Source organism: Chiloscyllium plagiosum, unplaced genomic scaffold, assembly GCF_037043375.1.
Source record: "Chiloscyllium plagiosum isolate Xiang-an unplaced genomic scaffold, Cpla_swu_hap1 HiC_scaffold_16, whole genome shotgun sequence".
Classification (NCBI taxonomy): Eukaryota; Metazoa; Chordata; class Chondrichthyes; order Orectolobiformes; family Hemiscylliidae; genus Chiloscyllium; species Chiloscyllium plagiosum.
The window spans coordinates 34,901,213-34,914,814 of record NW_028270154.1 but is presented as its reverse complement, the minus strand read 5'-3'; the positions used below and the strand labels follow the sequence as shown (position 1 = coordinate 34,914,814).

The window sequence follows — 13,602 nt, the reverse complement described above, 5'->3', positions numbered from 1 at the left end:
TTATCTGCTTGTCCTGCTAGATTGAATGACCAAGGTCCCTCTGATCTTCTGTGCTGCCAAGATCCTATCAGTGAACATGCACTCCCTTAATATGTTAGTCCTCCCCAAATGCATCACTTCACACTTTTCAGGATTAAATTCCATTCACCACTGTTCCCCTGTTGGCCAGCCTATCTATATCATCTCTGTTACATTTTACAGTATTTTACATTAGATGGATTTCAGCATCATTCTCGGAAGCAAACCCCTAGAATCCCCTATGAAGGGGTGTGCAATAGATTGTAAACGGATTAGTAAACAGCATACTTGATTGTGAATTTGATGGTCGTATTCCAGAGATTTTAATGCAAAAATATAAGCCATTGCTTTAATAGTGTGCTGCAATGTTGGAAGCTTCATCATTCAGATAAGAGATTCACCTGACATCGGATGGAAAGGTTTCCATGGTACTATTTTGAAGAAGTGCAGGGAAGGTTTTTTTCCTTCCTGCGGTATCTTCTTCACTAGTTACCTATCAATTGACACAGCTACCTTCATAACCACAAATCCAAAGTTCCCATTCATCGAAGGGAGGAAGGACTTGCATTTATGTGGCACCTTTCAGAAACTAAAACAATCTCAAATTACTAGTAATAGAGTACTTTTGAAATGTAGCTACTGTTATGCAATGAAAGGGGTACTCAAATATCCAATATTTAAACTTTGCAAAGCAAATTGTTGCTTCACCATATCACACCTAACTTCTGTTATCTATTTTTGAACCTAGTCTCATCTTGTCTTTGCCATGCCCCAAAATCATTATTCCTCTTCTGTAAAATGAGACATACACTGATGTTTTGACTCAGAGTTATAATTTCATCATAATTTCAGGCTAATTGACCAATTCATTTTGAAGCTACAATTCTGCATAACATAATGAAAGTGCCATAATCATGTTAAGTAAATAAAAATAAAAGATTTTAAACTCAGTATTTAAATAGCTTGCTGTACATTAACATCTTTGGGATAGCTTCCCCTGTAATAGTAACTGCCAGAATCCAACAAGTTCACTGACACTCCAATCCCAATGGATTGCTAAAATAAGATGTCAAACACTATCAAGCCAACCTTTGGACTGAAATGCTAACTGTAGCTTGAAATAGCAACAGTTAACACATACCAATGTCATTAATGTTTTATAACGTGGATCTGTAAAAGAGTTTTTCCATTTGTTTAATTGCTGCAGTACAAAAATCAGTATCACAAATAAAATGTTGAATTATATTGCAAAAGCAGAGAAGAAAGAGTCACATGATATCATGCATAGTATGGTTAGATTACATTGAATATTCTGTTCATTTTTGGCCACCAGCCCCAGTAAAGGCATTCACACCCAAGAGCAGTGGGAGACACAAGACAGTCTATTAATTTGTGTGAGCTGTTGTGCTGAAAGCAAAGCACAGAGCAAAAACAGTGTCTGTCCTTCAAAGATGGAAAAAAAATCAGTAAAAAAGGACACTTTATACACTCCTCAGCTGACAATACAATGAAAGATATACTCTTCTGCTTCTCCCAATTTTACTTTGTTGTTCTGAAAAAAGCATTTGCTTCCGCTTCAGTGCTGAACATAGAGAACAGCTGGGCTCAGTAACTCAGTATGGAGTGATTTGTGGGTGTAAATGTCACTTCGAAGTTTTTAACTATGAGTAGGGGTAAGAATGATACAATTCCACCTCACATCCCTTCATTGTAATTTGATTTCATTGAAGGGATAGGGAATAAGGTATTATTAATAAAATGCATTTCTATATGTTTTAACAGAGTATAGTCCAGAATTCTTAACTAACAGTAAAATGTGATACATTCTGATGCAGGTTAAAAAAACAGACCTAGGAATGGAGATGTATGAGAACTTAGGACTAGTGGGAGAGGGTACTTATGGATCAGTAATGAAATGCAGGCACAGAGAGACAGGACAAATAGTTGCCATCAAAAGATTTCAAGAACGAGATGATGACAAACTGGTAAAGAAAATTGCTGTAAGAGAAATACGATTTCTGAAGGTAAGAACTTAAATTATTATTAATTTGAGGGGGATATTTCATTTAAGATGTTGGGATGGATTTATTTAAAAAAAGAAATGAGATTTCCATAGTGGAATAGTGGATAAATCCACCACTGGCATGACATAGTCATTTATAATAGGATTTAGCCTTTGGTCCATGTACCCAAATATTTGCTGGGATTAATTAGTGGGTATTCCAATAGTCCTTAGTTTCTTTGGGCTAGGGAAAGGAAATAATAGAAATGAATTTCAACTGATGAAAAGTAAGTATGCCATCTGACATTGGACAAGGTCTTTATGAAGATCATTGTGATGAACAGTAGACTGTTCTCTACTGGTCTGTTTCCCAAACTTAAGGTGGATGTCTGTCATATAACTGAGGAGGCAAATTTAAGATTTGGAGATGAAGGTGTTATCAGGAGGTTGGAGAGGAGAATTGAAATGTGAGCAGCTGATGCTGAACCCTTGCATCTCTGACTGCTGGAACCAATTTATAGTTCATGTCCAAAAATGTTCTTGAAAATAGAGACAATGCCCCCATATTTTGTGGTGGATTATATATTGTCTTCCAGGTATAATTAATTAGCATTTTAGCTGGGGATACTTTCAGACAAACCTATACCAGAATGGCCTGGAAGTTGTTTGTGTGCACTCATAGATTCTTCGGATAACTCTAAGATTGCCATGTAAATATTTGGAACGAGTCATAGAGTCATATAGCAAAGTTGGGAAGGATTAGTTTGTCTAGTTTTTCAGGAGGTCATCAAGATTTCAACAGTATAAAAGTGTCACTGAGGAGAGAAGTTAGGAGAAATTTATTCATACAGAATTATTGAGACAAAGACAATGGCATGATTTAAAGGAAAGACCGTGCAAGTGCTTGAAACAAGAAAACAGAAGGATATTGAGAAAGGATGGGACAGTGTGAATAACTTCAGATTGTTCAGCATAGATATAATGGGTCAAAAAGCCTCTTGACACTGTAAACTTCGATGATCCTTTAAAGTACTTGGGCTAAACTATAGAATTAGTTTGTGAAGCCCAAGTGCACGCTGTGTCCTGCTATTTTGGATGTCGGTTTGTTCGCTGAGCTTGGAGGTTCATTTCCAGACGTTTCGTTACCTTACTAGGTAACATCTTCAGTGGGCCCCATGCGAAGCAGTGTTGAAAATTCCTGCTTTCTATTTATATGTTTGGGTTTCTTTGGGTTGGTGATGTCATTTCCTGTAAGTGTCAAAACAGGTTGCATAATACTTAAAAAAGAGGATTTCTAATAACAACCAACTTATACCAACTCTTAGCTGGTTGTGGTTTGCTCACACATACAATATGCTTATCAGCACTGGGATCATTGTTCAAATACCCATATAGTGACAACAGTGGTGAAAATCTATCTGCCGACTGAGGAGAAAATCTCTTCTGAAGGCAAGTGAACTTAACATTTTAAATGCCTTGCTGCTTTAAGAATACTAAGATAGTCAGCAGCTGCAAATACTTGAACAGTCATCATAACTGTGGGGAAAAAAAGCAATGAAGCAGAAACAGTCCTTCAGGTTAAAACCTTCACTTCCGACATGGTAAGGAGCACAAGGGCGGGAGTGTGAGCTAATAAGAGCTTAAAACCCTAGTCAAACTCAGCAGGTCCAGAGCCAGGTGAAGATGGATCTGTAGGGGTAGTCCCAATTTGAGACACAGGTGGTAAGTGACCTTTTCAGAGCTTTGGAAATTTAAAAATCACTTAGTAGCAAGGGGAAGAACTTCAAATTAACACTACAAAGGATCATGCGAGGAAAGATATAAGTTAATTGACCATTCATGATGAGCATCACTGCCATTGCAAGTGCACACTATGAGGCAAGGCCACAATAACAAAGTGTAAGGCTGTAGATTTAATTTATACTCAGTATGCAACATTGGAAATTTCATGGTGCAATTTAATGTGACAAAAGGAGCAGTTTTAAACATAGAAAAGACAGAGACCAACAGAAGAAGGCGATTAACAGACTTAAGGCAAGGATAAGAATGAGATATTAATAATTTAAACCATGGTTTTCGCAGAAGATTTAGTCAGGACAGAAAGTTTTATTTGTAAAAATTTCGAAAGGAACAAATGTCATATTTTAAGCCAGTAAGTGTGGGAATGTATCTATTTTGCTGGGAAAAAATTAAAATTTTCATTTTGACTGCAGTGAATGGGAAAACTTTCATTTTGACCATAGTAAACAGTACAGAGATGTAGCATTGTCATGAAACAAAATTTAAATGTGTTGGAGGAAATTAAACAGCATTGCCATAACATGGAATGTGAAGCTTTACTATAAGTAAATTATACAGTATTACTGTACTAAACACGATAAAAACATGTAAAATAAAGAAGATTAAAACAACAATGACTTACTGGTGGATAAAAAACTTTAAGTTAAGAAGAATAAACAAACAAATGAGGAAGACATGGCAGGAAACTCATGGGATGTGGGTGTCAGTGGTTGTCCAGCATTTATTGCTCTTGAGAAGGTGATAGTGAGCTGCCTTCTTAACTGCTGCACACCATGTTCTCTAGGTAGACACACAATGGCCTTAGGGAGGCAATTCCATGATTTTGACTTAATGACAGTGAATAAACAGTGATATATTTCCAAGTCAGGATGCTGAATGGCTTGGAGGAGAACTTGCAGGTGGTCCCATATATCTGTTGCCCTTGTCCTTCTAAATAGAAGTGGTCATGGTTTGGAAGGTGTTGTCAAAATGTTACATTCCCTTCTTGAGCTTCTTCCATGCTTGATGCAACTGCAATATGCCAACTTCTGTGAACAACCACAATTTATTTCAGCAAGTACAAGCTTTTGGAGAATCACTTAACACTTGTGATGCTTGCCATCCTCCGTTTATACAGGGTTTGACATCACATTCAGTCATGCATGCAAGACACAACCTGCTGCCACTCCCCCATAGTCACATGCCACCCAAAAACAATGTAAAGTGATTAGATTATTTACAGAAACAGTGTATGATTATATTATTCCTTAAAACAGTGTGGGATTAGGTTATTCCTTAAAACAGTATTTACAGAATACGATTAGATTGTCACATCCTGCCTGCAAGAGAGAAAAACATCCCCCCACCCCAACCAGGACAATCAATTTCTTACATGTCAGCAGGACAAACTAACCCTTTAACATCTCATAAAGATCTTTGGTGATTTCTCCAGTGCATCTTGCAGATCGTGTACACTGCTGCTACTGAGCATCGGTGGTGAGGGAGTGGATGTTTTTGGAGTGGTGCTAATCAAGTGGCTTGCTTTGTCCTGGATGGTGTCAAGCTTCTCGAGTGTTGTTGGAGCTGCAACTGTCCCGTCAAATGGGGAGTATTCCATCACACTGCTGACATGTAGATGGTAGAAAGGCTTTGGAGAGTAAAGAGGTGAGTTGCTCACCACTGTATTCCTTGTGTTTTATCTGCTGTTGTCACCATTGTATTTATATGGTGAGTCCAATTGAGTTCTGGTCAATGGTAACCCCCAGGATGTTGATAGTGGGGGAGTCAGTGATAGTAACATCATTGAATGTCAAGGGGCTGTGATTAGATTGTCTCTTATTAGAGATGGTCATTGTCTAGCATTTTATGGCTCCACTGGTCAGCCCAAGCCTGGATATTGTCGAGATCTTGTTGCATTTGAACATGAACTTCTTCAGTATCTGAGTTGTGAACGGTACTGAGCATTGTATAATTATCGGCGAACATCCCCATTTCTGACCTTATGGTAAAGGGAAGATCATTGATGAAGCAGCTGAAGATCATTGGGCCTCAGACACTATCTTGGTGGATATTCTGGAACTGAGAAGACTGACCTCTAACAACCACAACCATCTTCCTATGTGCCAGGTATGCCTTCAACCAGTGGAGAGTTTGCCCCCAATACTCATTAACTCGAGTTTTACTAGGGTCCCTTAATGCCACACTCCGTTGAATACAGTCTTGATGTCAAGGACTGTCACTCTTACTACACCTCTTGAAATGAGCACTTTTGTTCATGTTTGAACCAAGGTTGTAATGAGGTCAGGAGCTGAGTGACCCTGGCAGAACCCAAACTGGGTATCACTGAGCAGGTTATTGCAGAAAAGGTACTGTTTGATAGCAGTTTTGATGACACCTTTCATCATTTTACTGATGATTGAGAGAAGACTAATGGGGTGGTAATTGGCCAGGTTGGAACTGTCCTGCTTTTTGTATACAGGACCAACTTGGGCAATTTTCTACATTGTCAGGTAGATGCCAGTTTTGTAGCTGTTCTGGAACAGCTTGGGTGGGGGAGCAGCTAGTTCTGAAGCTCAAGTTTTCAGTACTATTGCCAGAGTGTTGTCAGGGCTCTTAGCCTTTGCAGTATCTAGTGCCTCCAACTATTTCTTGATATCATTTGGGAGTGAATCGAATTTGCTGAAGGTTCACTTCTGCGATGCTGGGAACCACTGGTGGAGGCTGAGATGGATCAATCATTTCTAGCTGAAGATTGTTGCGATTACTTCAGCCTTACCTTAGCTGCAAGGTTTGAAGTCAGAGATGAGCCAAGTAGATGACAGGCTTTGCCATCTTGGAACAAAAAACAGCTCTTAATAAATTATTTCAGGACTAAATACAAAATTTCATGCTGAACAAGTAAATATACAATTGTGTTTAATGAGACTTATAGTGGATTACACTAAAAATCACTAAAATACAAAATAACACACAAATACTTTTAAATAATTTTGTCAAGTTTTTGGTAATTACTTTAACCTGAGAACAAATGTATTTCTTGAAAGAGCATAATTTAACAGAAAAGCTCAGCATAAAGTATTGGGTTAGGAGAACAGGAGTCTTGCTTGGGATGGAGATGGACAAATTGTCAGTTCCTCCTGATAGTCTTAGTTATTATGACTAACTGGTTAATGTAACTTATATCTGTTGCTATCATACAATTAAGTACATCTTGCTAAGACAATTGCCACTACTTGTTAAGTATTGCAAATTGACCATTGTTGACAGAATAGCTCTTGCATTCAGAAGCAAAGGGAAGATTCTATGGCTCATGTGACACAGAGGTAGTGTTCTTACCTCTGTGCCTGAAGCATTGAGTTCATGTTCCATCTGATATACAGATGTATAATAGCATTTCTGAATGGGTTGGCTCATAAATATCTAAAAAGGAAGATTATGTGACTTTTATGATGCAGTGGTAGTGTCCCTAACTCTGAGGCAGGAGGCCTGAGCAGTCCCACCTGCTCCAGAGCTGTATAACAACATCTCTGAACAGGTTGATTAGGAAATATCTAAAAATGTTAATCTGGAAATGTCCTTACTTTTGGGTCAGAAGATCAGTGTGCAAATCGCACCTGTCCCAGATGTGTAGTGGAACACGATCAAACAAGTTGATTATAAATAACTACCTCCTGGAGCCTTCAGTAACTTCTTCCATCTGGGTCAGAAGGTCCCAGGTTGAAGTTGCAGCTGCACTTGAGATGTACAATAACATGCCTTAACAAGAGGATTGGTGCCGGTAGTTCACCTCAACCATACATTAGTATTGTTTGGTCCTGAGGCACATACAACACCAGCAAGAGGTGATATGTCCACTTAAGTTTTCTTTCCCCCATTTCTGATGCTCCTTTCTCACATTACTGTCCAAGATCGATGCCTATTAGAATGAAGAATTAGAAACTTCCAACTCACATTCTGCTTTTAATTGTTCTTTTTAATGCAAAATGCACATTTCAGTTGTGAATAATTATGGTTTCTTCCATTCATATTGCTTAACACCTGACAGCAATTTAGGCATGAAAATCTGGTCAACCTTATCGAAGTGTTCAAGCAAAAGAAACGTTTATTCTTAGTGTTTGAGTTTGTGGATCATACTGTTCTGGATGATTTGGAACGGTTTCCAAATGGACTGGAGAGTAAAAAGCTCAGAAAATGTCTTATTCAGGTGTTAAGAGCCACGGAGTACCTTCACAAGAACAATGTGAGTAAAAACAACCTGTGGACACTTAAAATTTACTCATGAATTGCTTGTAGCCTTGCCCATATCTGTATTTGATAAATATAAGTTGTTTCATATGTATTATTTATGTAAAGGCCCTGTTTTAACATTGATCTGTTAATGGGGACCATTTCAGTGTTTAGCATCAGGAAATCTTTGCTCTAAAGTTATTTCACATGGGTCTGATGTAAGGTCATATGACCTGATTGGGACTATTTGGATCGACCTCTCCAATTCCCTGACAGTTTCCCTCAGCGACCCTCTGGCTTGCAGCCTCTCCCACTCTCTGACCCTCCTTTTCAGTGTCCCTAAGGATCACACTTTCTCCTGCTCTTTGACTGTCCAGCCCTTGTGACTCTTCTGGTCACTGCTGACCCTCTGGCCTGTGGCCTCACTCTCCCAGATACTGTTGATCTTTCATCTCACCACGTCTCTGTCTTCTGGTTTACCTCCTGAAAATTGAAGCAATTCTCACTGCTTACTTCCAGTGGGTTTGTTTACAGTTTGATAGGATTTGATAGTGGGAAACAGCAAGAGGAGTGGTGAGAAATGGAAGGCTCAGTGAGAGAGAGGGAAGATCAAGGAGCAAAATGTATGGCAAGTGGAAAGCTATTTAATCATAGAATCCCTACAATGAGTACCATGAGAACAAGATAGCAGAAGAGGCAGCAAGGAGGAGCGAAGTAGAAAAAATTAGCATGCTTACTTTATATTTTTAAATTTATTTTGTTTTAAATGTTATTTCATTTTTCAATATGGGAATCCAGCAATGCAGAGAGATTGTGGTAATATCCCAAGATGAGTAATCGAGAGACCAAGACTACTTACTGAGAATAATTCCAGTCAGGTCACCTCTCATTCTTCTAGACTCCAATCCACTCAACTTCTCCTCATAAGAAAATCCCTTCATACCCAGGATAAACTGAGTAAACCTTATCTGGATTGTCACCAGCGCAAATATATCTTTCCTCAGATTTGCACAAAACTGTTTGCAGCATTCCAGCTATGGTCTGACTTGTGCTTTGTATAGTTTTAGTAGAACCTTCCTGTTTTTACATTCCATTCCCTTTGAGATAAAGGCCAACATTCCATTTGCTTTCCCTATTGCCTGCTGAACCTGTATGCTAGATTTTTGTGATTGATGCACAAGGATTTCTAAATCTCTGTCTGCTGTAGACATCCAGTCTTTCTCCATTTAAATAATATTCAGCTCTTCTATTCTTCCTGCAAAAGTAGATAACCAGTAAGAATATGTGGTTAACAAGTGCACTATCCCTCCTGTGTCTGACCAATTGGTGGGACAGGACATCCCTCGGGATGATGATGGTAATGTCTAGAATATTGTCTGTAAGTTATGAATAGAATAGAATCCCTACATTGTGGAAGCAGGCTACTTAGCCCATCAAATTCACACCAACCATCTAAAGAGCATCCCACCCAGACCCACTTACTACCCTATTCCTGTAACCCTGCATTTCCCATGGCTAATCCATCTAGCCTGTACTTCCGTGGACATTATGGGCAATTTAGCATGGCCAATCCACCTAACCTGCATATCCTTGGAGTGTGGGAGGAAAACAGAGCATCCAGAGGAAACCCACCCACAGGTACGCAAATTCCGCACAGACAGTCACCCAGGAGTGGAATTGAATCCTTGCTACTGGGGCTGTGAGGCAGCAGTGCTAGCCACTAAGCTGACATGCCATCCAGTGGTTCAAGCTGTTGTTTGGCTCGACTGTGAGATATCTCCTTTAACTTCGGCTTTAGACTCCAGATGTTAGTAAGGAGGACTTGGCAGGCTGACAACTGGTAACAACTGTTCAATTAATTTATTGCCTTAGTTGTGTCAGGTGGTCCATCCAGGTTCATTCCATTTTGAGACATTTTGCAGTTTGGTACAACTGAATGGTTTGCTATGTCATTTCACAGGGTTTTTAATAGTTATTTGAGTGCTCCCTAGATAGGTGATCCTCAAGAAATTGAATGTGTCAATTGATTGAACAAACTGCCCTTAAATTTGCTTAGCTGTCCAAGCAGACACCCACTGTCGTGTCACTAGAAGTTAATGTTCAAAAACTCACCTTTAACCTTATTTACTCATCCTTTTTGGGCATCTTCTACTCAAGCACAACTGAATTTTCAAACAGGTATCTTTAACTTATTATATACCATACTTTTATCTATTAGCTGCTTAAAGGGTTTTGCAAACTAAAATTCTCATCATGGCTTCTAGTTTTGGAAAGTAAAATGACAGTGAAGCCAGTAAAAGGCAGGTAGAAATTATATGGGCAGGAAGCAGTGATGGCAAAGGTAGGAAGGATGACTTTGATGTGCTGATATCTGTTGCTCCATTACTTTATTCATAATTTGATGAGTTATTGCTGTGATTACTGTAAGACTGGTGATTAATTAATTTACTGATTTGTTGATGCACCATTTATTCAGTTGTTGCCATATTCCCAGCTCTGTAAAGTCATAAATGTAACTCATTCATATATCTAATGATCCATTAGTTTATCTGTGACTGCTGTTGCATTCATTAATAGATTCATTGTTTTTTTTCATTAATTGATGGTTCATTTTATCTTGTGCCATATTCACAGATTTATTAAGCTGTTAGTTACCTTCAAGTTTATAAATTTATTCCTTCATTATTGCTTATGATTTGCTGGTATCTATTGCTCATTAGTTCATTATCAATACTTCTATAGCTGTAATTCCAGTATTCTTTTATTGTTATCATTGCATGGTGTTTAGATTTGGGTTAACTTCTGATTGTTTAGATTTCCCATTTGTTTTAATGGTGTCACATCACTATTTTATGATTTGCTTTCATTGCTTTTCATTGTCAAAAACATCTTATGGCATCTTTTTATGTCCATCTGAAAGGGAAGATGAGATTGCAGGTAAAATCTCACCCAAAAGACAGTGCAGCATTCCTCAATACTGACGTATCAATCTAGATTTTTGTGCTCATATCTCTGGTGTGGGATTTGGCATCACAACTTTCTATAAACTTGATATAAACTGAGCCATGGCTGGCATTACCTATATAACTGTGTACTTCTAACTTTTCTTAGGGTGAACATCCTCGCACTTTAAAATTGCTCACTTTCAATTAGTAATACACTTAGAATCATAGAGTCATTCAGCACAGAAACAGTCTCTTCGGTCCAACCAACCCATGCAGAACATAATCCCAAACTGAACTAGTCACATCTGCCTGTTCCTGGCCCATATCCCTCCAAACCTTTCCTATTCATGTACTTATCCAAATGTCTTTTAAGTGTTGTAATTACCCATGTCTACCATTTCCTCAGGAAGTTCATTCTACATGTGAACTACCCTGTGTTAAAAAAAGTTGCCCCTCATTTCTTTTTTAAATCTCTATCCTCTCATCTTAAAATGTACCCCCAGTCTTGAAATCACCCATCCTAAGAAAAAGACAACTACCATTAACTCTATCTATACCCCTCATTATTTTATAAACTTCTATAATGTCACTTCTCAACTTCCTAGACTCCAGTGAAAAAAGTCCCAGCCTATCCAGTCTTTCTTTATAACTCAAATCTTTCACTACTTAAGGAGAGAAGGCTTCACAAAGTGGGCTGTTTGGTGGTTACACAGAGATTGAATGTCAGATGACCCGCTCATGACCACGTCCTTTTCATTTTTACTGTGCAATACATTAAGCAATTTAGTACTGGGGAAGTGTATGTTATTTGAATAAAATTATTGTGATCTGAACTGGTTGTGTGAAGTTAAATTAATCTTTTGTCACTTGATCAAAATGTGTAAATTTATTTTATTCTGCTTTATTATTTCTTCTGAATTATTTTTCCTCCAGATAATTCATCGCGATATCAAACCTGAGAATGTCCTGGTCTCAGGGTCTGGTGTTGTTAAACTATGTGATTTTGGATTTGCCCGTTCATTGGCTGCACCAGGAGAGCCTTACACAGAATATGTCGCCACTCGGTGGTACAGAGCTCCAGAGTTAGTAGTTGGTGACACGAAATATGGAAAGTAGGTATATATAATGGAAAGTAGGTATATATAATAAAACATGACTTTTCTTTCTTTTATAAGTAGGAGATTATAGAGCCATTCCCTCTAACAGCACTGCATTTTTAAGCCTTGCAGATTGGGAAGGCCCCTTGTTTAGCCCTTAGTTTGTGTGGAACTAACTGATTTAAGTCAGGTGAAGCAATACGTCTCAACGTCCACAAGCTAGATAAAGGAAAAATCCACCCAAATTTCCAGTCAGTGCTTATCCTGTGTTTAGTGTTGTATGGGCACTTATGTGGAATCTCAGGAGGCAAAAAACTAGTTTAGGCTCATTGTAAAGTCCCAGAAATTGAATAGCTTACTAATAGTAATTTCCTCAGATCATATATACAGAATGATCATTTCAGGAGAAGAATTCAAAGACAAAAACATGAGACACATTAGGGAAAAAAAACCCTGACATTCTTGAAGCTTGCTTAATTTGGTCTTGCTGTGGACTTGTCAGAAAATGGATTGGAGGGAATCAAACTTGAGTCTTGAGAGAATGAGTGCAAGGTTGAGCAGTAATGGGACCTTCAAAGACCTTTCACAAAAAGGGCAGCTAGGATTTTACAGCGATGCTGATGGTGGGGGTGCTAATATGCAATCAATCGTATAAAAACACTTACATGCCTCTACATATAAGTGTTAATGAAACTGTTATGCTGGCTGAAACTTCCAGGTCAGTTGCTGTATTTTAGGGATAAGTAAAAGGCAACAGTATTCGCATTCTGCTATTAACCATAGTAATGGAATGCAAGGTTAAGATAAAGTGCACAAATTTCACATATGTCAGTATTAGAAAAGAGGAAAAGTAATCATGGGTTACAGGAACATAGGAACAGTATTAAGACATTCAGTTCATCGAACCTACCCTACCATTCAATTACATGATGGCTGATCTACCTCAATAACACTTTCCCATCTTGATAATCTTTAATGTAATTAATCTCCAAAGAAACTGTTGATTTTTAAATTGAACATGATCAATGATTGAGCTCCCACAGTCCTCTGGCGATAGAACTCCAGAAAATTCGCCACCCTTGAGTGAATAAATTCCGAAATCTCAGCTTTAAATAACCTATACCTAATCCTAACTTTATATCCACTGGTTCTAGAGTCACAAAAAGTGATCCATCTTGTTAGATCCATTATGAATCTTAAGTTTCTTAGAAATAACCTCTTATTCTTTCAAATGCTGGTTTGAAAGTTTCCTTAATCATTCCTGATAAAACTTTAGTTTAGCCTCTGGAACATTGTTCTTTGCATTGATCCTATTTGTGGAGATGCTGGTGTTGGACTGGGGTGGACAAAGTTAAAAATCACACAACACCAGGTTATAGTCCAACAGGTCTATTTGAAAGTACAAGCTTTCAGAGTGCTGCTACCTGACGAAGGAGCAGTGCTCTGAAAGCTTGTACTTTCAAATAAACTTGTTGGACTATAACCTAGTGTTGTGTGGTTTTTAACTTGATCCTATTTGACACTAAGCATAGCT

General features: G+C 38.3%; 1 protein-coding gene across 1 annotated transcript in view; it reads left to right on the top strand.

The window, feature by feature from the left end:
• Positions 1 to 1,874: 1,874 nt before the first annotated feature.
• The window catches only part of LOC122556908 (cyclin-dependent kinase-like 4), an 81,783-nt gene continuing 70,055 nt past the window's right edge, over positions 1,875 to 13,602 (top strand). Inside the window, exons 1-3 of the mRNA XM_087995043.1 lie at positions 1,875 to 2,042; positions 7,845 to 8,039; positions 11,905 to 12,083. Coding sequence (XP_087851169.1) covers positions 1,875 to 2,042; positions 7,845 to 8,039; positions 11,905 to 12,083 — 542 coding nt within the window. The remainder of the gene's footprint in view (positions 2,043 to 7,844; positions 8,040 to 11,904; positions 12,084 to 13,602) is intronic.